We start from the raw sequence: 23,442 nt of genomic DNA, 5'->3' as shown, positions 1-23,442 counted from the left end.
GTGAAGATATTCGTTTTTCGTGATCATATATATATGTTTCTTTTTGCCCATCCCTGTTTCTATTAACCCAAGTTAAATTAGCTATATATGAGCAAAAACTATGAGTTGAAGTTAAGCACAATTTCCGAATCACAAAAAAAAAACAAATTGATTTGGACCTTTCGATAATAGGAATCAGAAAGAAGTTTGTTCCAAACACTTCTCTTATATAAATCCCAACTCATCAGCTTCGTGTTTCCGTACAGTGCGTACATATACGAACGTGTCACTCGGCTTTTAACGTCAACTTAATCGAGAGCCCAATTCAGGCTTACTATAAGCCTTAATAAGCCCAATATTAAAAGTCCCTGATTATTGTGAGCCCAATATTAAAAGTCCATGACTATGGTGAGCCCAATAATAAAAGTCCATGACTATGGTGAGCCCAATAATAAAAGTCCTTGATTAAAAGGCCCATCACCAGTGGAGCGAAGAAGCGGAGGAGGGAAGAGGGATGCGATCCTCTCGTCATCGCTGGTTCCATCAGTTTCAGTGAGAATCAGATCGTCGTTGTACTGAGAGCTCCGGCATTGGTTCACGGCGGAGCTGGAGAGTTATCTAAGAACGGAGAGGTTACTGATCTGAATTGTTGAAGATCGGAAAATGACAGAATCGAGTCTGGATCTGCAGGAATCTGGTTGGGAAGAACTTAGGCGGGAAGCTCGTAAAATTGAAGGAGATCTAGACGTTAAGCTCTCTTCTTACGCTAAGCTAGGCGCCAGGTTTACTCAAGGCGGTTCGTTCTTCTTCCTTTCCGCTTGATCATGCTATCTGTGTCTTTCTTTGTTATTTCCATTGCTTTGAATGTTGCTGTTATGTCTACTATCTGAATGTGGGGGTTAGTAGTCTGTAATGTGATATAGATCTAGGAATCAATGTTGGATATGATCTCTTCACCGAATTGAATTTGATCGCCATTGTTTGCTCAGTCTATGTTATGCTTCCCCAATGCTTAATTCATGTGTGGTGTTTGGTAGAGTAAAGTTAAAATTGGTAATGTTTCTCTCAGATTCCTGTCAAAATTATTTTTCTGTGAATGACTAAGGTAAGAAGAATTTTTGTGTGTTAAGCTTACTGTTTTGCATTAGCTTTCAGTTTTTAAGAATTGCATTGTTGTATGTATCAGATACTGATCTTGTTATGAATTATGAGAAAGTATTGAAATGTGTTTTGGTTTCAGGGTATGTTGACACTGGGTCTCCAACCGTTGGATCGGGGAGATCATGGAAGTCTATGGAGATGGAAATTCAATCGTTGCTTGAGAAGTTGTTGGATATTAATGATTCCATGAGTAGATGTGCTGCATCTGCTGCACCCACAACATCGGTTACTCAAAAACTAGCAAGGCACAGGGATATACTTCATGAATATACCCAGGTTTTCTTGCACCATATTTGACTTCTTTCCTTTCTAAGCTCTTTGTTGTATTCAATAGCTATCCCCATCACGTAAGTTTATTTGTTATTTTTCGAAGTTTGAATGACATTTTGGAGAATTATAACTTAGTAATATATCGGGGATCTCAAACTTGAAAATTCTGATCATGCTATTGATGCAACAATCTTCAGCTAAATAATTTTGGTGCATTATGCATAAGGTAGATAAGTTGATAGATGCCTTTGCATAGAACAAAGTTTTGGTACTCCTATCCACTGTTTGCGTATCATGCATCAGTGATCAGTGATACTAGCTGAGTAATTGCAGTCCCATTTTGAAAAGGAAAACCCCTTTGCACTAGTGTAGATTTGTTTAGTGATACTTATGTGTGTTCTGTAGTAATATGAAATCATACGTATTATAGGGCCTATTTTTTCATTATAATGATATTTTAATGTGAACTTGTAGGAGTTTCGAAGAATAAAAGGAAATATAAACTCGTTGAGAGAACACGCTGAGCTTCTGAGTTCTGTCAGGGATGACATAAGTGAATATAAGGTAAAGATCCTATAGCCTCTTAGTTTAGAAAATGAATATTCTTATTATTGGAGATACACATTCTTCTATGCTCACATTTTGATTGGAAGTTGGGTTCTGTTTTTGCTTCTGCAGGCTTCTGGTAGTATGTCACCAGGTGTGCAAGTGTTAAGGGAGAGAGCTTCAATCCATGGAAGTATATCCCATGTAAGATACTTTCTGTAATCATGGCATTTGTAATCTGAGTGTTATATTCTGTTAATAATAGCCCACTTTGTAAGGTAATTTTCTAATGAGGATGTTATGGAGAATTTGGCTGCAGATTGATGATGTGATTGGTCAAGCTCAAGCGACAAGAGCAGTTCTTGGCTCTCAACGATCTCTGTTTTCAGATGTTCAAGGGAAAGTAAAAAATCTCGGAGACAAATTCCCAGTGATTCGTGGCTTACTTGGTATCTCTATTCAACCTCTATATGATATTCTCAACTAATCTCATTAGCCTTCTATTATCCTTAAGCAACTTTTGGTTTTTTCAATTAATAGGCTCAATTAAAAGGAAACGTTCTCGGGACACACTTATCCTCTCCGCTGTCATCGCTGCTTGTACGTTGTTTCTAATCATCTACTGGCTCTCAAAATAAACAGAATGTTCATACACCTAAGCTATAAAACGAGTTTGCCTTGACATCCCTAGATCGATTTTTTTACAAGTTTTTTCTTGCTTTTGTGTTTTTGCCATTATGTTGGGTTATATGTTTGTAGGACAATATTACACCCTGAATCATATCGTAAAAGTAAAATTCGAAACATATATTTCACAACATCAAAGATCCACCCATGTGACTTCATTCAGGTACTTACTTTTTATTACCACACGCTTAAATTCTTCAACATTGGTCCAACATACAATGTGGTCCAATACAACACATTATGCTCTGTTTTATTATGTTAGATTTTTATTACTCTCTCTTTCCCTTAGTTTGGTCCTCTCGACCACAATACTTTGTACGAAAAAGTAATCCAACTCATAAATTCATCTTTCAGCTTACATTTACATCCACTCAGGTCATAATATCTAAAGGCCTCACTCTCTTTATTTTGAGTGGGTACACACTTCACTAATGATGATCCAGTCCCTTGTATTTATTTTCCTGTCTATACTCTTATGTGCCCTACATATAGTTTCAAGAAGTGCTAATCAATGTGGTTCGTACCGGTTTAGAGATATTGTGGTGGGCCAAAGCCCACATAATAGCCAGGCCTGATTGACTTTTCTAAGTTTTCGTTCCTAATAAGTAATAACTATATGGTCAAATTATTGTGGACCTATCAAAAACAATTTGGGTTAGAAAAATATAGATGGATATAGTCTCGTAAAAGATATAGGCTAAACGAGGAAAGTAACAAAGAGTTACTCCAACGTATGATTCGTTATCTAATACTAATTATAGTTTGAATATTGCTTTTGGAGGGAGGAGATTGTAATATATTTTAGCTTTTGGCTTTTTGCTTTACATTGGCTGGACATAGGACTAGGAATCAGAGGCTCTTTTTTAAATAAAAGCTTGTTTAGATTCTGCGCTTCCCAATGGGAGACCGTTTCTTACGAATTTTCAGACAATAAAACACTCGAGAGAATCAGAAGAGGTTCAGTTTCTCTTTTTGGTTAAAAGTGAAAAAAATAATCATTATAATTTTTGTAAAGACAGTTGATATGTGATGTCTATAGACTATAGTATAGTACACTAATCAACCATTGAACCATCACCGATATTCGATTACTCACGGATCGGGGTATACAAACCCTTAGGAACAATCGGACTTATGAAACTCATGGAATTATTCTTCGTCTACGTTGGTTTAAGACTCATAATTTTTCCGTATATAATTTACCGAGATTTTTATCTGAGATTTGTAATGGTTAATATTGAGTTGGATTGTTAAATGCAACAACATTCTTATGATTGTTTACATTTTAGCGGTATATTTTTTCGTTTGTATCACATCACGTTTGAGTTACGATTTGCAGATGATGTTATGTCAAAGAGTAAATGTGTCTTTAATGTAATTAAACACAAAATATTAAAGAGGTAAACACATACATAAATGCCAAAAAGTTAAAGCAAGCTATCGTCAGTGCAATATACACATTAGTGTGGTTGAAATAGTATGGTCAAATTTAAAGTATTTAATGGGAAATTATCCTAGTAAATAATTAAATTGAAGATATATAGACTATTAACCATAAACTAATGAGGTTTTATTATGATTGATATACGAGGTGCAATTCTCGATTATCTTATATCAAAAGAGGAAGTGCAGGTCGTACTTCGAAGTTCATTTATCAGAGTTGTAATCGGGACTCATCACTCATCTAGTCATATGTTGCATTCTTGCCTTTGATTAGGCTTCGCTGAAATGTAGGACGTGATTAATAATTAAGCATCAAAAGATTTAATAACATAACAATAATGAAACAAGAATAGAAAATACATATAGTGGGAGAGAGAGGGATTGAATATGTCCAATTTGGCATGTTGCTGTGCCCTAACAAGGAAATATGAGGAGAGAAAAGAATGCACGTGGCAGAGAGAAGCCTGCGACATAAAGACAAAGAGACGGACCATAGGGTCGGAGCCGAGGAGCCTGGACGGTCCATAAACATGCTTAACCTATTAGCCTACATGACTCTCTACCCTATCCACCTATGACCTACCTACTCTCTCTAGCTCTCCACTCCGTACTCTTCTTTTATTTTACTTTTCTACTCGTTGCAGTGAAAACTACTGTATAGAATTTAAAATACAATTCATACACCCATACATACATAGGCTATGTATTAAAGGGATCGCACAAAATTAACTCTCTTTATAATTTTTTTGTTTGTTTTTATTATGTATAAAAATGAGTATTTCTTTATCTAATTTGTACAGAATGAAATTTGTATTATAGTAGTTTTCATTATAGTTGTTACGATATCACGATCTGAGTTCGATTGACTAAAATTTTTCGTAGTTATTAAATATGGTTTTGTAGAATAGATGATATTTTTCAGAAAAACATATAGTTTTTTTTGGTGAGTAGAAAAACATATAGTTGAAGTTAGCCTTTCTCTCTCTGATAAATTTGAGTGTTAATGCTACTTAATCTCTTTGTTTCAAAAATAAATGTTTTGGTGTACACATAAAACATTAATACGTGACCAAAGTATATAATCTAGTGGTTTGTATTAGTATGGGTGAAGTATCAACATCAGGATATTTAAATTCAAGTAATTTATATTGTTGACAAAATGAAATAAAATGCATGTACATGTGAACATCGTTCTCTTTTTTACTCACTTTCAGAGTTTGAACCCACTCGTAAATTTTGTTTTACCCACACTGTCGCTCTCCTTGATATCCGAGAATTTGTTACTCTATAATTTACTCAGGCCAATTATATAAGAATTATGTAGAAAGCGGAATCTTACAAAAACCCATTTGCTTTTTAATAATTGAATAAGATTTTCAGAATCGTAGTTTTTGTATAAAAAGAAGATAGAAAATAGAACTGGAGAAACCCTATAGTCTTCATATCTGATACCTTTTTCAAGCACAGAATAAGTAAATGCTTTATTCACACACATCTATGTATGTATATAGGAATGTGTGTATATATAAAAAATATGATACTTTGAAAAGCCATTATTCTTTGTTCTGCGCAACAGCCCATTTCTAACTCATCCCTGCCAAGTAGCAAGCATAGGGCACATTTTTGTTTTTATTAATTTTGTAAACAACAGAGTTTCTGATCTTATAGATGCGTACATACTTTTACTATTCGGAACTAGAATGGTTCAAACTACTGTATATTTAACTAATACAAGTAGTACTCTCTTCTCAATGTCTTTAGTAGCTAAAATGAGTTTAACGAGTGAAGCAGAAATAGTATTAACAATTGAAGTGTACTGCCATGTAACACGGTTTTAGTCGGTGCTGATAAATTTGATATTAAACGACATAAAATTTGTGAGATGATATTTTAAAAGTTGTCAACATCTGTTGCTATTTCTTATATAGTAATGGGCTTTGTCTACTTTTTTGTAGTGAACTTGATTAGTGTCTATAATTGATCTCCAAAGACAAATGATGGTTGACTTCCATTGACACTAATATTTACTTTCAGACATGTGGGGTTCAGTTTATACCTTTACAATTTGGATGTTTGTGAAAAAAAACAAAACTAATATAATAAGTAAAAGATGATATATTATTCTCGAAAGGAGAAAGTCCCCAGACAATCTATTATGCACACACCATTTGAAGAATTAAGTTCGTTTTAATTAATGGATATCAATTAATTGATTGAAACATCATTGGCAAGTTAATTAGTTACTTTTTTCGAAAAGTAAAAAACTGAAAGAATTATTTCATAATCATGCATATATATGAGAAGTGGAGAGTATGAATTATTGCTTCAATTAAATTGTAAGTACTTTCTCATTAGATGTACAAATAGATTGGGGGTTTATGGCAAAAGCTTTTCTAAACCAATCAGAAGAGAAAAGAATAGGGAAATGTCAATGTCACGCCTATGATCTCAGAACACACATACATGCATGTATATAAACATTTAAATTTCCAATACATGTGTGTACTATCTCTGCATTCCCATCGCCCAAATTGCGACAAAAGTGTGGGCTAACCCTAACATTATATACGTTTCTAGTAAAGTATGATCAGACCAACATTTTCAACGTTTCCTTCCTTATAACCAAAAATTATGCACGCCTTAATACTCAAAACTTCCGCCTTTTATATTTGCATCTTTGGTCGACCTTTTACCGATATAACCACCTTTTTTTCTTTGTCAAACACTTATATGACCACTTAAATGTTATTAATTGTGAGGCAATAAATAGTAGCTGATTGCAATATTTCGGAGCTTGATTCTTCATATGTTAAGTTATGCTGAATTTACAAAATAATGTGTTTTTTTCGGTAACCGAATGTTAGGGATTGCACAACCATATGAATAATTGCTTGTGAGATTACGAAATATTAACTAACTTAACCACTTAAATGTTGTTTGGGGGCAGGAAATACTAGTAGCAATAACACGATTGATTTTGCATTACATAATCTAATTCTATGATTCTTCGGATCGATTAGTAACAAATACTAATTAATATTGATATACAAGCTAAGGAGTTATTTTCAATTGGTGGGACAAAACATATATGATATATGCATTGCATCATTTTCGCAAGTAGGTGCATAGATATTTTCTTAGACATCTATACTTGAAATGAGAATGGAATATTATATAAAATCATATGTAGGTTTGAAATTAATTACGTGTGGAGTTTTGCTCGTGGCTTTCACCAATATGGTGTTCCTATATATACGTACATATTCATGGCGCTTTTAAAACTATCATTGAGAAACACTACATTAGTATATTGGCTGTTTCCCTTGTATAATTCTTAGTTAAAAAGAGTTTTCTTATCCAGCAAAAGCAATACAAACTAAAAATAAAATTGTAATCTAGAAAATAGCTAGGAAGATAAATCATATAGTTTCCTTATCCTAATCAATGAAATTCGGATACACATTTGAGAGCGTGCGTAAATTATTAAGTGATAAATGCCAAATATTTTAAAACAACAAAATAACGATTTAAGTTAAACGGAAATATAAAACTAGTATATTGATAAGCAGCCGGTTAACTCGGAAATTTTAACTACAAAAATAGAATTAATTTACTTTCGCTTTCATGGAAAGTCTAGACTTGGATGATTCCAAATATTCAAATGGAGGGGGAAAAAACAATCATATAATTGACTAAAAAGCTAATGATAACCAATCAATAAAAATGGAGCATCATGTTTATCTCTACATATACATACATGATACAAACAAACAAAACAAAGTATGTTTCAATTGAAATTAAATACTAATAATTAAAAAAAAAATTAAAAAAATAGGAAAGGAATTGTATAGAGAAACGAGAAAAAGTAATGGCAGTGGTAATTAAGGAATGACAACAACGGGTGAATGAGGCGACGCTTAATCACTCCCATGCACACGTCCCTTTCTTCCCCCCACCTCTGCCGCCCTCTCTCTCTCCTCTCTTCTCTTCCTCCATTGGGAACTGCGAATTCTATTGTCAAAGCTTTAAAACTTTTTTCACTTAAATTTTTTTTCAAGAGCTTCGTCGTTTCTTAACTTACTTGCAAACACATTACATGTGTCATCACGTGCAACCCCAACCCCAAAGCCTAAGCTCGCGAATCTTCTAATGTATGCCTCAATCTTCCCTTGTTCATACTAGTACTACAATATCTTCTTCCTAAGATTTCAAAATTGATCATGAAGTGGTTTGTAGTTTAGTGGTCATCGCTATATTGATCCAATCTCATATTTTTGTCGAAAGTTTTGTATAGTAGCTATAAATTTGATTCTTTAGTTAGAATTTCTTGTTCTATTTATATAGAAACATAAATGCCTATAGCTATTTTCATATATTAACATGTGCTTTTAATTGTATAGACCAAAATTTAATTGATTGCAAAATTAGGTTTGTAATTGTTTGAGATCAGATAGAAAAAGGTCCATCTTTAAGCGATAATATCCTCAAAACTATTTTGTCATCAGTCTTGTCTCCTTGTGACCACAAGGTCATCTTAGAGGTACAACGGTATAGATGCTTAATGTCTACGTTTTCTAGTAAGGGTGAGACCGCATGGTCAACCGAATTTCTAATATAGGCATTATCAAAAAGAAATCTTATATTGGATGTTGACAACAAAGATTTAATAATAACTCGCATCATTTGACTAATTAAAAATTAAAAAAGATCTAAGTGAGATGTATATTTTTATCAAAAAAAAAGAAGTGATATTTGTAAAGAAATTGTCCAATTCTTTTGTCAATTAATATTATGTTCAAAGTAATTTAACATTTGTTTAATATCTGGATCCACTTGTCAAGATTATGCATTTTGTGATAAATAAAAACAAAGAGTGCGGTATAGTGGTGGTACAATTCAATTGTTATGTGGCAATACAATTTATAAGAATATACGGAAAAGGTATAAAAAAAACTGTTTGTGAAAAAAATGAACTGCTTATTCAAATGGTGTTTAGGGTGTAGTTCCGAAACTTATTAAAAAAACTAATGTATGTTTATTTTATCGATCATAAATTTTATTCGGCCACTTGATTTAATGAAAAATTATATAAATAGTTATTGTCTTATTAAACACCGGCATATTTATTTTTATTTGGTTTGTGTTATCTGTTCTACACCATCCAAACTTATTCCATTTATGTTGCTGGTTCACTACCGCTGACTCTGTTATACTATTCAAAACCTAAAATTGTATATAACCCATTGGAGAATTTCTTTAAAGAATATATGTATCGCTGAATTGAAATGTATAATACACCACATTATATATATACACACAGTATTACCGAATTAATTAACGAAATTAATAGTAGACGACCTAGAGGCTACAATTAGAGCATTTGTTGTTTAATTTTTACCCTCTAATATATTAATATCCCCTTTCCCTTCTCACTCCTTTCACCTCTTCTCTCTCTATATATCTTCCTTTGTGGTATATAATACACAGCAACCCAACAATCAAGAAGATCAGATCATGGTGGGGTTTTTTATTTTCTCCTTATCAAGAATCCTCTGATCAGTCAAATACCCATCAATCAATCAAATCCCCAAACACTCCCAAAAAAAGATCAGCTTCCAATATTTTTCCCCTTCTTACAAAAAAGATGTCTATGTCGTCTATGTCCTCCCCTTCCTCAGCTGTTTGTTCACCGGACCACTTCTCTCCTTCCGACCATCTCTGCTATGTCCAATGCAACTTTTGCCAAACCATCCTTGCGGTACAAAATAACCTCTCTTCAATACTTTCTCTCTCATTTTTTCTCCTCCAACTTCTCATCTTCTTGATCTATACAAGATTAGGGGTTTTTTAAATTCATTGTTTCTTTTGTGTGCTTATAGGTTAATGTTCCTTACACAAGCTTGTTCAAGACCGTAACTGTCCGATGTGGTTGCTGTACCAATCTCCTTTCGGTGAACATGAGATCATATGTCCTCCCAGCTTCTAACCAGCTCCAGCTCCAGCTCGGTCCTCACTCTTACTTCAATCCCCAGGATATTCTGGTACTTAAACAAAATTCAAATACATAATCTTATAGGGTCTCATTTAGCTTATTGGAAGTAATCTCAAGCCTCAAGGATATAAATATTATTGTAGGAGGAGCTGAGAGATGCACCGTCTAACATGAATATGATGATGATGAATCAACATCCTACTATGAATGACATACCATCTTTCATGGATCTTCATCAACAACATGAGATTCCTAAAGCACCACCCGTTAACCGCCGTAAGATACTAATTCTTCTCACTTTTATGATATTAACTTCTATGCTAACCGTGTTTATAATTTGGTTGTGATGATGAATCGCCATTAAGACATGCATAGCTTTTCTTATTTAACTTTCACTGGATCTCGTTCAAACCCTAGCACCATTGAATTAAGTCTAGAAGGAGATTTTTTACCTTTCTTTTCTTTGTATACTAGAAGGAGACATGAGAGATTATGATTTTGTATATTTAAAATATTCATTGATCCATGAACTTTAGTATGTGTTGATTGTCTACATATCCTAGATGGCTTTTAGCGTTGGTAAACATTAAAATAGTGACGATAAAAGAAACGGGGAGATAGATTCATGGATCCCCCGGAAATCTAGCTAAAGAGAAAAAATCTATGTAATATGTTAGAAGATGGGCTTGTCTTTAAAAAAACATGATGAAGTGATGATGGGTTAGAGAGAGAAAGTATTTGTGTGAGAGAGAAAAAAGACAATGAAAGTAGTTTTAATGAGTGTTTGTCTCTTTCTGTCTGAGTTTTTGTTTTTTCGCTTTGTCTTTGCCGTTGAATTTCGCCATTGCCAGCTCCAGAGAAAAGACAGAGAGTCCCATCCGCATATAACCGATTCATCAAGTGAGTCTCTTATTTAATTTTTACAATCATTCATATTCTAACCATAACTGTGTAACATTAATATAATTCCTTGTCACGTTTTTATTTTAGGGAGGAGATCCAACGTATCAAAGCTGGTAATCCTGATATAAGCCACAGAGAAGCCTTTAGTGCTGCTGCCAAGAATGTAAGAACCTTATTTCTCACATCCCAAAAATTTATATTAAACTGTTATCCATTGGTTGAATCAAATTTTAATAATCAAAAGAGTCCTTGATAATCCATATTTATCTCTAGTTCAATAAAAAAATTATTTTTTTAAACGCTGAAAATTCTAGTTAGAAGTGATGCGTTTTAAGTATTCTTTGTTTTCCTTTACTAAAGAATTTAAGCCATTGATACTACTAACATCACAACTTGGTTTAGATTGCCGGCAGAAACTAGGGTTTGATTTTATCTATGCGTATAGTTGCTCTTGTATTAGTTGTATATATATTAAACAGTCATATATGTAGGTATAGCTGAAATTAGGAGTAAAGAATTTTGTCGGGTTATAACACAAGTTGATATGTGTCTTGTACGTATGTTGTTTATGTGTAATGCAGTGGGCCCACTTCCCCCACATACACTTCGGGCTCGTGCCAGACAATCAACCCGTGAAGAAAACCAACATGCCCCAACAGGTAAACCCTAATCTGTCGACATACCTTACATCTTTAATGCATATACTTTTATGTAATATCATATATACAAATATAATTTCAATTGATTTGGATCATATCTTAAACATGTGTGTAGGAGGGAGAGGATAACATGGTGATGAAAGAAGGGTTCTACGCTCCTGCAGCTGCTAACGTTGGTGTGACTCCTTATTAAAGAGATAAATATAATCGACTAAGTATTTGAGGAATTGAAATCCAATTTCTTAGGGTTTATCATGTCCAAAAGTTGTGGTTTCTTTTCCTTTCTTGAACTTATTTATATATATTATAAATATGCATGTGTCTTTTTCTGTTGTTGTAATCAAAAATCTTGCTAATTAATGGGGTTTCTTAAGTTAATTTTCATTTGTAGTTGTATAATTAATTAACTTATCAAAATGTTTTCTTATTATTACTGAAAGCCGAATTTGAAATTTAAATAATCAGACTTTTTTAATAGATTTTTACACCATCGCCATATGTAAAAGAAACTCAAAGGAAATTACAACCACCAATTAATCCAAAGCTTTTTTTCCTCCAGAATGAATATATCACAAAAATTTAACCGAAGAGAAAACAAGAGGGGAATGATCATATTACATTTCAAAATTCAAACTAAACTAAGAATGGAAATATGCACAAGCATTTGCTTCCCGAAAACATGTAAAACGATGTGATTCTGTTCAAATTTCTCCATTCAAAATCTGATTCTTGAGATTGTTGCATATGGTTCAATCTTATTGCTCCCATTAATGGTTTTATAATAGTGATATGGTATAATTAAATAAGAACTGGGGCATGCATCAAACGACAATTGTTGTCAAAATAGAGGGAAATTAAAAGTTAAGATAAATTTATTTCGTAAGATCAAAAATTCAGTGATAGCAATAAGCTAATCTAAAAGTGTATATCAGACTTAAATTTAACTCGTCTTTTTTTCTTTTGGTGCAATATAGAGCGGTGGATATAAGTAGCAAATCAAACAAAAATGACATTAGGATATGAGCAAGCATGATAAATAACAAAAAAAAAACGTTTTGGGTCAAGTGACTATATGTTATCAGGCCTACTAGAATTCGGCCCATTAATATTAATGACGAGTTTCCTTAGCAATCAGTGGGCCTGGTATACAATAATGCGATGATAATAAAATGATTTAAATCCTTCTTTTTTTTTTCTTTTTTTTTTTGGACTAAAAAATGATTTAAATCCTTAGCACCGGATCCCAACGGAAATTGCTTCTCAGAATAGTTTTCTTCAGTCTCCGACTATATTTATTTCATTTTCCGATCATCGTACTATACACTCCCCAACATCGAGTAAACAAGCTTAGTTGTCAATTTACGAGTTCCAAAAGAAGAATCCAACAAAACGCAGTGTTTCGTTACTTCTAGACCCATCTAATTTCTACGTGTTGTATGCAACAATGACGGCTTTACCCTTTCGCTTTCTAATGTGGTCCATGTTGTTCTGGACTTATAGGTCCATATGGGCCTATGTTGGGTTGGATAATAATTAACCAATAAGAGACCACGTAGAGACCCTCTAAACCAAATAGAGGCGTTGAAGCATGAGCACGAATAGAAGAGCGTTATGATTGAATGTCATTTATGGACGAGAGGAGAAATACTAAGAACATAAAATCCATTAACAAGCTCAAGCATTACATCAAACTCAATATTGAGAGAACAAAGGTTCTATCATGAACAAGCTCAAGCATTACATCAAACTCAACAGTGACAGAACAAAGCTTTTTCTCACAAAAACAATAGATAACAGTAGAAACAAACATATAAAAACATAGCAAACCAAAGAGATTTTTCTCTTTTAAAGTCTCAAATCTTCAAGAACATTGGAAACCATGAGGAACTTTCTTGCCACAATAGTTCAACAGCAAGGTTAGATCAATAGGAACATTGAGATTAATCCCCAAGACATTGGCTTTAAGAGCGGTGCAGAGACAAACCGCAGCTTCAAGATTAGCAAGACCTTGAAGAAGTGTACAACAAGGAGTCTTTGGTGGAGAACCAACAACAACGTTAACTAGGCCCAATAAGTCTGCGCAAACACCAAGCTTAAGTGTGTCGGTAGGACAAGTGGGTTTCACGGCAGGAGCCTTCTTAGGCGATTTCGGGGTTTTTGGGGGTTTAGGAGTAGTTGGTGGACATTTTGTGGAGGTTACAAAGGTGAAGAAAAGAAGATTAAGTGTAATAAGAAGAGCTGTAACTGCAAGAGCCTTAGAAGCCATTGTAACGTTTTGTAATGTTTTGGGATGAATGTGAAGGAGAGATATAGGACATGGTTTATATAGAACAAGTTATTACTAATTACATATACCGAGAGATAAAATAGCATGTGAGCGACTTAAGAAAATTAGAGTAAGAAACAAAACTATCCAGCTAGTTGGCTTTTGCAACTTGAGGTCTTGAAATTGATTAGACTATTTTTTAGGAATTGTTAATTTATTTTTCTATCACAGAAAGGGAAAAGACAAGATTTTTGTCTTGTTTGTTTGTGAAAGAAGAGGCTCCACAAACTTTGAGACAGAGTGTCTCTCTGGGTGGTATGCATCAGTTTGATCATAGTTGTGTAGATCCATTATACGTTGTTGATAAGATATTGTTTTACATTGCATTAGTCCCCATTCCTTTAGATTTTTTTATGAATGATAGATCTTTCAGCATCAACCGATTATATTTCCAAATGCAACTGGACAAGATAATCCCAAAAACAAAATTCAAAGAGTCTACATCTCATCATTACTCGTTTCCAATATTTGGTTTGGTCTAGTTTATCCAAATTTGTAAGATACCTTCTAGAGTGGTCCGTTTAGTATCCAAGAAAGAATTCATGTAGTAGCATCATCAAATGATACCAGTCTAATGAATGAAATCTTTGAGGGAGAAAGAAAGCCACACAAACTTATAATACCAAAGGAAGATAATATTATAAGATTAGTCTATGTACATTTTAACAAGTGAAAAGAAGATAGTAATCACAATTATTTGAGAAATGATAAATATTGAGAACAAACTATACACACAAATTGAAAGTTGGGAAGAAGCATTAAAACGTGGCGGATTCTCAGAGGTCAGAGATTAGATTGAAGAAGCACCGAATGTGTTCTCGCCACTGTAAGTGATGTAAAGGAAGCCATCTTCGTCTTTCTTATCCTCGTAAACGCTTGACATTAGCTCTCCTGTTGGAGGAAGAACATTGTCTACGAAAATGAAGATAGCTTTCTCTGCACTTAGTTTGATTCTCTTCCGAATCACATACACAAATTGACCAACTGTTAGGTCTGATGGCACAAGGTACCTGCATTTATCAAAATCCAGAACAATTCCAAAATTACATACAAGTCTTGAAAACATTGAACAAATAACAAGTTTAACATGATCAACAAAAGGTACTTACTTCTTCTTGTCTATATTTGGGACTTCACTTTTCTCAGCCTTTTCCACAATCACCTGCAACCAAACTACAATGTAAGATAATCTGAATCTTGTAGAAAAAACAAACAGTATTGGATTCTCAAACAACGAAGCTAATGTTCTGTAACCTAAACTAAATTTCACCACGAAGATTCATGATATTGTTTGTGAAACCGAATTCAGCATACATTGATAAATACGCAAACACAGGTACAAAAACATAAGAAAACCTTACAAGAACAGAACAGAACTGATCAAATTAACAAAAACAACACAAAGACAGATGCATCCCAAACTAAACTATTAAATTACATACACAGACTCATGCTACATCATAAATTGAAAGACACGCAAAACAGAGATCTATTACCATAAGAAAACCTTACAAGACCAGAACAAAATCAGATAAAAATCAAAACAAAACTTACAGGAATTCGATCAGGGTATTTCTCCCTGATCCTTCCAGCTTCAGCTTTTCTCTTTTCTGCACATAAACAATCTCTAGAAATCAGATATACATATACAGATATGAACGCTGATACACATGTATGCCTCTATACTGATTCTAGGTCACAAAATCGAAACAGTAAAGAATAAAAGACTAACCGAAATCGTTGTCCATCTTAAAGATGCTTCCTTTATTCATCTTTGCTTCTGAGAATATACACAATCAAAGAAATTGAGACACAAAACCCTAATTTTGTTTTCAACACCCAAATCGAAATTCCGCGTCTTTTCGGGGAAAAAAATGAATTCTAAATCTAGAGAAATCAAAACAGAGTATGTAACAGAGAAATCAACAGAAAACTTACAGAGAGAGAATTTGATGGAACGGATAAGGATAAAACTCTGGAAGAAGAAGAAGAAGATGATCTACGGATACAAAGTCAAAAAAAGGAACCTTTTTCTTTTCGTCTATGATTGGATAACGTTAACTCTATATACACTTGTTTATATATGTCTGTTAGCTGACGTGTTGAGTTATTAGACACGTCAGCTTAGCTTGTTCTCCAAACAAACAAAGTCATTCCATTATTGTTCAAACAAATTTTTCTTTCTTTTTGTTTTAAGAATTTTTGTTAGGTCAATGTCAATTCTTTTAATTAATTAATACTACTATTACGTAATAAAATACCAAATTTTGTTTAATTTATTGTTAGTTTTTCCTCATACTTTTCCTTTTAGTGTAGAACACGTCTTTGATTTGCCTTTCCCTCACTTTTTCTTACATTGAATTTTTTTCCTTTCGATGTGTTTTTTTCCTCCAGTTTATATTGTTAACGAAACATGTAATGCGAAATTCCCATTCGTAGTTCTCACGTGGCGGTGTATTGTTATATATATATATATATATAACAGTGTCGGTGTTTAACTTTATTCATTCATTATTTGGATAAAATTGAATAATTAGAAATAGAAAGACTAAAAAATGAATAATAAGGGTTGCTGAACTTTAATGGGCTAGAACCGACAAAAAAAGAAGAACTTTAATGGGCCAGAATAAGTAGTAAGTGGGTCTGTGAATCGTAAGTTTATGATAGATACGAGGTTTGATGAGACATGAGATAAAGGCCCAATACATATGTATGACATATTCCAAATATTTGTATTGCGTATCGATGTAATTGATACAAAATCGTTGTGTTTGTGCTTTCTGGTGACTCGCTCCTCTGTACGATAACACAAAGATATTCGAAAAACATAATTTTCGTTGTCTTACAAAACAGAATTGGTCATATGGAGTTATTCAATTCACCAAACTCTATGAAAATTTGTCAGTTCAATCATTTTGGCTCTACCAACAAATTTTTTGTTAAGAGGTCCCTCATCAAAGCTAATAGCTTTCTGTTTGACCATGTCTTCCCTGGTACAATCATGTTTAAACCTATCAATTTTCAAAAACGTGTAGAGTAATTTGTATGAATATATCATATATGCCTCACAATATTTCATAATCTCCGAAAATCTTTAGTAATAGAGATGTTAAGGAACATAACAAAATAAAGAAAGGTAGTATATAATTGGAGCACTTCATCATTACCAAATGATTAATGGAGAATGTATGTAATAGTGCATCGTATAGTTTTATATTTCAACTATCCCTAGATTTTAGCAATAATAGTTAAGATTTAATAATGTACTAATCGATGATTATCTTGTGGTGTAGTTGTGTTGGTCGTTGTCTTAACAAAAGAGACCATATATTATAACCATGTAGTAGCATTATTGTATTTCTGTATTTGTTACTTTCTGCCATAAGCATATAAATCCAAACATAACATCGATACAACTAGGCTAGGTATGCCATGCCATGTTCATCTTAATTGAGATTTCATAATTTCATTACGAAATTTCTACATCTAGAGCTCCATTACCGATATACTTTTCCTATATATGTTTTTAAGTGATCGATAATAGTAACTCTGCGCAAATGCCACTAATAAGGTCCGAACCCTGTGTATGAGACGTAATAAGAAGTTTATTTTTTCTTTTTTGTGCAAACGTTTAATAAGTTAAGACTTCATATAAATAAAATAATATTGGCGGAAAAAATATAAATTATATAAAAAACAAAACAAAATTCATATTGCATACTATATAATATACAATTGAATATCTCTACACAAGTGGCACGTTAGTGGTGTCCCTTCTTTAGCTAGTCATCACCTCTAAGATTGAATAAGCAAGTTGGTAATTTGTATTCTAAAAATAACAAAAAGGGGCGAAAACTAATTTAATGCGATACACATTTTGTTTTAGGACAGAGACACAATAGTGGTGGAAACTCACATGGAGGTTTGTGATTTGTCTTGGGAAATAAACCATGTCTCTCATAATGACAATGCTCAAATAATAATAATAATAATCTGTTTTTTTCTTTCTGGTTTAAGAACGTAAATATATGGTTAACTCAAGGCAATACTGATACATAATAATAACATAATAAGCATGTCTACTTTACATTCATACACAAGCAACCAAGAATTTCAATCTTGTCTTGGAAATCCAGCTGCCCATCTCCTTGTTTGATTTTCATTTACTCCACTTATTGTTGTTAAATACATACATAACCACTTGATTTATTGGTAATGCTATTATATTATTGTTGTGTGCTTGTTATGGTTGTAGATGTAGTAGTGAATTAGATATAGAATAAACAAATATGTTAGCGTGATCCATGTTATGTCATCGAGGTGTTTCATTACCACGAATTTTCTTAGAAATTGTGAACAACATATTGGGACCGTGCGATTAATTTGATTTGTGTTGACAAGGAAAAAATTGTTTTATAATTTTAACATAAGTTTGGTTTCCAACACCGGTGTTTAGTACTGTTTTAATATTGTATACCTAATGTAAGTAGTTTATTAAGAATGGACAAAATGTACATTAACTACTTAATATTTAAATGAACATTTGTTTTAAAACAAATAGCAGAGTGAAAAATTTGACATAGCAATGTCATTTTCATTGACCAAAATTAATATATCAAAGTGCGATTCAAATAATATAAACTTATAGTTTAGGTTTTTAACAAAATAGTGGAAATGTTTCGAGATGCTTTCACACAAAACAATACTAGTATTTTCTTCAAAAACTTTAATACATATATATATATATATATATATGAATATAATGTAGTTTTGAAAATAAATTCCATGAACAAAAAAAGGTCCTAATAATAAATTCGAATAAAATAGTGTTAGTTATTTAACTAACACATGTTATGATTAACAACTTTAAGTTCTTTGCAAAAAAGAGTTTAGTTTTTAAATCACGAGTTAAAGTAATCGACACCACCACCATCTTAGATTTTGTAGTTAAGACTAATTAAAGAAAAAGGAAGAATACTTCCAACATAATTTAGAGCCAATGGATTTGAAGTGAGACAAAGCATCTCAGCCGTTGAAAGATTTTGGTCTCGATGTTTTCAAAAAATCTTCAAAAAGCCACACCAGAGAGACACTCAAATAGAGCACCGGTCCGTCAGATTCAGTTTCGAAAACCAGGCCCAAAGCCACCTGCCAGACTTGTTTCCCCTCTAATTACTATATTGTCCTTCTCTCTTTTGCAGTGTCTTCCTCGAATCTTAAGGGTAAAATTGGGAATTAAAGTAAATATTAGTAATGAACCATCTGCGTCAGTTTCGTCTTTTTGCTCTGTTTCCTCGGCATATGTAAGATTTTTTTTTCTTTCAAAAAACACTGTTTCAGATCAGTGACCCTTTCTTTCATTATTTTGGAGAAAGTATTCGAAAATAAAGTACGTGAAAACGGGAAATTATTTAAACTGAGAGGTGAAATTCTTTTTTTTTATTTTCCCTTCCGTTATTGTATTATTTTCCAATGGTATGTTGGAAGAATTTGTTTTAGATTTTTCGAAGATAAAGAAAAATCAACCAATAAAAATAAAAATGGCAAAAACATGTTTTAGTTCCTTTTGAGGAAATGTTGTTATAGAGGGATTATCCAGTTATAGACATCATCGCAAGACCACTAAATTCGTTGTACACAAAAATGATAAGCAACTAGTAGTACTTTGTTGTTTCAAAATTTACAAGTAGATAGAATTAGCTCGTACACAAACCTCTATAATAGTACTATAGAAGAAGCAACTTACGGCCAAAATTGAAAGAGTAAGACAAATTAAGTTGTAGGGGGAGAGTAGAGTCACGCGCTGGATTTGCGAAGAGACTCGACAATGATGGCACAAGAACACGGTACATATGTAGATAAGTACATCTACAGACATAAGCCACACATAGAGGACGAGAAACCAGAAAGAAAAAAAAGAAATGAAAATTCCTTATTACAAAAACCAAAAGATTTAGAGAGAGAGAGAGAGATAGAGCATTGATGAAGACCACTTTTTATATATTGCACGCATCCATATAACAGCTACAGAGAAAGAAAAAAGAAAGAAAGTGATTTTAGAGAAAGAAGAAAAAATTAAAGAAAGTTGGGGCGCCAATTACAAGTTTTGAGCTTTGCATGTGTTTCTTTCTTCCGTACATTAACCACTCTGAGACATAACCTCTCTCTCTCTTCTTTTGTTGTCTTTCTGTTCTGTTCTTGAGATCTCTCTCTCTCTCTCTCTCTAGGGTTATTTTTTTCTGGGTTTTTTGTTTTTACAGTTACTCTGTGTTGTTGAGGAGGCGATGCCCTTATCCTTTGAAAGGTTTCAAGGGGAGGGGGTGTTTGGTTTATCTTCTTCTTCTTTCTATTCAGATTCTCAGAAAATCTGGTCCAATCAAGACAAAACCGAAGCAAAACAAGAAGATCTTGGTTATGTTGTCGGTGGTTTTTTACCGGAGCCGACGTCTGTTCTCGACGCTCTAAGAAGTCCTAGTCCTCTCGCTTCTTATTCTTCTACCACCACCACGCTGTCTTCCTCTCACGGCGGCGGTGGTACCACCGTCACCAACACCACCGTAACCGCCGGTGATGATAACAATAACAATAAATGTAGTCAGATGGGTTTGGATGATCTTGACGGTGTTCTCTCTGCTTCTTCTCCTGGTCAAGAGCAGAGTATCTTGAGACTTATCATGGACCCGGGTTCTGCCTTCGGTGTTTTCGACCCGGGTTTCGGATTCGGGTCTGGTTCCGGGCCTGTGTCTGCTCCGGTGAGTGATAATTCGAATCTTCTGTGTAACTTCCCGTTTCAAGAGATTACGAATCCAGCAGAAGCTTTGATCAATCCTTCAAATCATTGCCTGTTCTATAATCCTCCGTTATCTCCACCGGCTAAACGGTTTAATTCCGGATCTCTTCATCAACCCGTTTTCCCTTTATCGGATCCGGATCCGGGTCACGACCCGGTTCGTCGTCAACATCAGTTTCAGTTTCCGTTTTATCACAACAACCAGCAACAACAATTCCCGTCGTCTTCTTCTTCCACGGCGGTGGCTATGGTTCCGGTTCCGTCGCCGGGAATGGCCGGCGATGACCAGTCAGTCATCATCGAGCAGCTGTTCAACGCGGCGGAGCTAATCGGAACCACCGGAAACAACAACGGCGACCACACCGTTCTCGCGCAAGGGATATTGGCGCGGCTCAATCACCATCTCAACACTAGTAGTAACCACAAGTCTCCGTTTCAAAGAGCAGCTTCTCACATCGCTGAAGCTCTCCTCTCACTCATCCACAACGAATCATCACCACCGTTAATCACGCCGGAGAATCTGATTCTCCGAATCGCCGCTTACAGATCCTTCTCCGAAACCTCGCCGTTTCTCCAATTCGTTAACTTCACAGCGAATCAATCGATTCTTGAGTCCTGCAACGAATCAGGGTTTGATCGGATCCACATTATCGATTTCGACGTTGGATATGGAGGACAATGGTCGTCTCTAATGCAAGAACTCGCTTCCGGAGTTGGAGGAAGAAGAAGAAACAGAGCATCGTCTCTGAAATTAACAGTCTTTGCTCCTCCACCTTCTACAGTCTCCGACGAGTTCGAGCTTCGTTTCACAGAGGAAAATCTCAAAACATTCGCCGGAGAAGTCAAGATTCCTTTCGAAATCGAGTTACTAAGCGTAGAGCTTCTTCTAAACCCAGCTTATTGGCCACTCTCTCTACGTTCATCGGAAAAAGAAGCAATCGCAGTGAATCTTCCAGTAAACTCCGTCGCCTCCGGTTACCTTCCGTTAATCCTCCGATTCCTTAAACAACTATCACCAAACATCGTCGTTTGCTCAGACAGAGGATGTGACCGTAACGACGCGCCGTTTCCAAACGCAGTGATTCATTCGCTTCAATACCACACTTCTCTGCTTGAGTCTCTTGATGCTAATCAGAACCAGGACGATTCGAGTATCGAGAGGTTTTGGGTTCAACCATCGATAGAGAAGCTGTTGATGAAACGACACCGTTGGATTGAAAGATCTCCACCGTGGAGAATCTTGTTTACACAATGTGGGTTTTCTCCGGCGAGTTTGAGTCAGATGGCGGAAGCTCAGGCGGAGTGTTTGTTGCAGAGAAATCCGGTGAGAGGGTTTCACGTTGAGAAAAGGCAGTCTTCACTTGTCATGTGTTGGCAAAGGAAAGAACTTGTTACTGTCTCTGCTTGGAAATGTTAGACGAAGAAGAAACCACAAATCTCTCTCTCGCTTAGCTAATTTCTCTGTTTTTCTTTGTCAGATTTTAAAATGTTGTTATGTTGTTCAATGATGTTCTTAGTTTCGAGACTGTTGTGTTTTAACATTTTAAGGAAGTCAGAATATATAATCAAAATCTCCTTTTGTTAGATTTTATTTTGCTCTTTTTGAGTTTATGCATAAATCTCTTGTCCAAAAACAGAAATTGTTAAAGAGATATGTTTTTTAGGATCTTCAGAGTCTACTTAGGACTAAAATAGACTTGTGGAAAATTCTGGTAAAGATCCTGTTACATTGTTAGGGTTAACTGGTTAAGGTCATACATTATTACATATACATTGAGAAAGGTTAGTTTATCAATTTTGAAAGAAAAAAACAATTTTATCTAGTCATTAGAATGTAATTAGGAACTAGTGAATGAATAGTCACGGTACATGCAAAATAACACATTTCTATGAAATAGTTGTATATAGTATTAAAATTTACAACCAAAAAGTGAAAGCTAATTGAATTTATCATTAGGTTTTTGGAGCTTCCAAGGTTGAATGTTTGTTTAATCGTCTCGGGTCCCTAACGGATTTTTTGGCCATGAAAAAGTTTGTTTTTCCGTCATAAAAAAGGTTAGGACTTTAATTTCGTACAATGTTTATTTTAGATGTAGGGGTTAAATGTATTTCTAAGCTTTTAGCTTTAAATATACATATCCATTATTGTAATACGACTTTTGTTCGTGAAATCACATGCTCCTAAAGTCATTGGTGCATGATATTATAATCTTAGGTTTGATTATAGAACTTTTTTATATGTTAACTACATTGGACGGTCTTAATTTGTGACCAACCTCTTCATTTAAGTATTATCGATATAGTTTTATGACGTCGGTGTAGAAACTAAACATTGTTTAATCATGGCCATAGCCCGTAGTAGCTAAAAAACGTGTAACTTTTATAGATTGGCTGGATGGAAAAAAACAGATAATGTATACATATCTGTTAATATCAATTATTGTCGTCTTTATTTACTAAGATCTATATCTAATCCACTAGCATCTTACCTAACGATTAATAAAACACTAGATGAAGCTTTGTTTTGGGTGCGGTTAATTTGATAACAAAAGACAATGTTAAGTTTTGTTCTTGTAGTAATCTACTTGAATAAGGTTTGTTATTGGAGGAATAAAATTTTACGGGAAAAAATTGAAATGATGAAAGACCTTTCCAAAGTCATGTTTTAAATTATTTATAATAAAAA

General features: G+C 34.1%; 5 protein-coding genes across 8 annotated transcripts; 3 read left to right on the top strand and 2 right to left on the bottom strand.

The window, feature by feature from the left end:
* Nucleotides 1-243: 243 nt before the first annotated feature.
* GOS12 (golgi snare 12) lies at nt 244-2,948 on the top strand. 2 transcript variants are annotated; one of them, NM_001202819.1, is made up of 6 exons: nt 244-775; nt 1,166-1,416; nt 1,885-1,974; nt 2,089-2,160; nt 2,276-2,405; nt 2,497-2,766. In NM_001202819.1, exons 1-6 carry the CDS (start codon nt 643-645, stop codon nt 2,592-2,594), a joined length of 774 nt encoding a protein of 257 aa, NP_001189748.1. In that variant the 5' UTR covers nt 244-642; the 3' UTR covers nt 2,595-2,766. The 2 variants fall into 2 exon arrangements, with proteins under 2 accessions (NP_001189748.1, NP_182045.1); NM_130083.5 differs by having other exon boundaries at nt 337-775; nt 1,220-1,416; nt 2,497-2,948.
* Nucleotides 2,949-9,503: 6,555 nt separating this feature from the next.
* AFO (Plant-specific transcription factor YABBY family protein) lies at nt 9,504-12,031 on the top strand. 2 transcript variants are annotated; one of them, NM_130082.4, is made up of 7 exons: nt 9,504-9,844; nt 9,966-10,127; nt 10,222-10,354; nt 10,930-10,978; nt 11,069-11,144; nt 11,563-11,640; nt 11,756-12,031. In NM_130082.4, exons 1-7 carry the CDS (start codon nt 9,731-9,733, stop codon nt 11,831-11,833), a joined length of 690 nt encoding a protein of 229 aa, NP_566037.1. In that variant the 5' UTR covers nt 9,504-9,730; the 3' UTR covers nt 11,834-12,031. The 2 variants fall into 2 exon arrangements, with proteins under 2 accessions (NP_566037.1, NP_001323472.1); NM_001337117.1 differs by lacking the exon at nt 9,504-9,844 and having other exon boundaries at nt 9,855-10,127; nt 11,756-12,018.
* A 1,094-nt stretch (nt 12,032-13,125) lies between these two features.
* AT2G45180 (Bifunctional inhibitor/lipid-transfer protein/seed storage 2S albumin superfamily protein) lies at nt 13,126-14,095 on the bottom strand. Its single transcript, NM_130081.5, has one exon. The coding sequence runs from the start codon at nt 13,904-13,906 to the stop codon at nt 13,502-13,504; it is 405 nt and encodes a 134-aa protein (NP_566036.1). The 5' UTR covers nt 13,907-14,095; the 3' UTR covers nt 13,126-13,501.
* Nucleotides 14,096-14,491: 396 nt separating this feature from the next.
* On the bottom strand, nt 14,492-16,019 carry ATG8E (AUTOPHAGY 8E). Of its 2 annotated transcripts, NM_130080.6 has the most exons (5): nt 15,905-16,019; nt 15,699-15,746; nt 15,521-15,576; nt 15,076-15,128; nt 14,492-14,976 (listed from the first exon to the last, which is right to left on the bottom strand). In NM_130080.6, exons 2-5 carry the CDS (start codon nt 15,736-15,738, stop codon nt 14,757-14,759), a joined length of 369 nt encoding a protein of 122 aa, NP_182042.2. In that variant the 5' UTR covers nt 15,739-15,746; nt 15,905-16,019; the 3' UTR covers nt 14,492-14,756. The 2 variants fall into 2 exon arrangements, with proteins under 2 accessions (NP_182042.2, NP_850431.2); NM_180100.7 differs by having other exon boundaries at nt 14,560-14,976; nt 15,699-15,929.
* Nucleotides 16,020-19,831: 3,812 nt separating this feature from the next.
* On the top strand, nt 19,832-22,421 carry HAM1 (GRAS family transcription factor). The gene has a single exon (NM_130079.3). The coding sequence runs from the start codon at nt 20,251-20,253 to the stop codon at nt 22,171-22,173; it is 1,923 nt and encodes a 640-aa protein (NP_182041.1). The 5' UTR covers nt 19,832-20,250; the 3' UTR covers nt 22,174-22,421.
* Nucleotides 22,422-23,442: the final 1,021 nt, after the last annotated feature.

The sequence above is a fragment of the Arabidopsis thaliana genome, chromosome 2, assembly GCF_000001735.4.
Source record: "Arabidopsis thaliana chromosome 2, partial sequence".
NCBI lineage: Eukaryota > Viridiplantae > Streptophyta > Magnoliopsida > Brassicales > Brassicaceae > Arabidopsis > Arabidopsis thaliana.
This window is presented reverse-complemented; position numbering and strand designations above follow the sequence as displayed.

Coding starts and splice junctions, on each gene's coding strand:
- HAM1 (NM_130079.3), top strand. CDS start 20,251: ATGCCCTTATCCTTTGAAAGGTTTCAAGGGGAGGGGGTGTTTGGTTTA.
- AT2G45180 (NM_130081.5), bottom strand. CDS start 13,906: ATGGCTTCTAAGGCTCTTGCAGTTACAGCTCTTCTTATTACACTTAAT.
- ATG8E (NM_130080.6), bottom strand. CDS start 15,738: ATGAATAAAGGAAGCATCTTTAAGATGGACAACGATTTCG. Junction 15,577..15,698: donor TAAGATGGACAACGATTTCG/GTTAGTCTTTTA, acceptor GTTTATGTGCAG/AAAAGAGAAAAGCTGAAGCT. Junction 14,977..15,075: donor CCAAATATAGACAAGAAGAA/GTAAGTACCTTT, acceptor TGATAAATGCAG/GTACCTTGTGCCATCAGACC.
- GOS12 (NM_001202819.1), top strand. CDS start 643: ATGACAGAATCGAGTCTGGATCTGCAGGAATCTGGTTGGGAAGAACTT. Junction 776..1,165: donor CGCCAGGTTTACTCAAGGCG/GTTCGTTCTTCT, acceptor TGTATGTATCAG/ATACTGATCTTGTTATGAAT. Junction 2,406..2,496: donor AGTGATTCGTGGCTTACTTG/GTATCTCTATTC, acceptor TTCAATTAATAG/GCTCAATTAAAAGGAAACGT.
- AFO (NM_130082.4), top strand. CDS start 9,731: ATGTCTATGTCGTCTATGTCCTCCCCTTCCTCAGCTGTTTGTTCACCG. Junction 11,145..11,562: donor TTAGTGCTGCTGCCAAGAAT/GTAAGAACCTTA, acceptor TGTGTAATGCAG/TGGGCCCACTTCCCCCACAT. Junction 11,641..11,755: donor AAACCAACATGCCCCAACAG/GTAAACCCTAAT, acceptor ACATGTGTGTAG/GAGGGAGAGGATAACATGGT.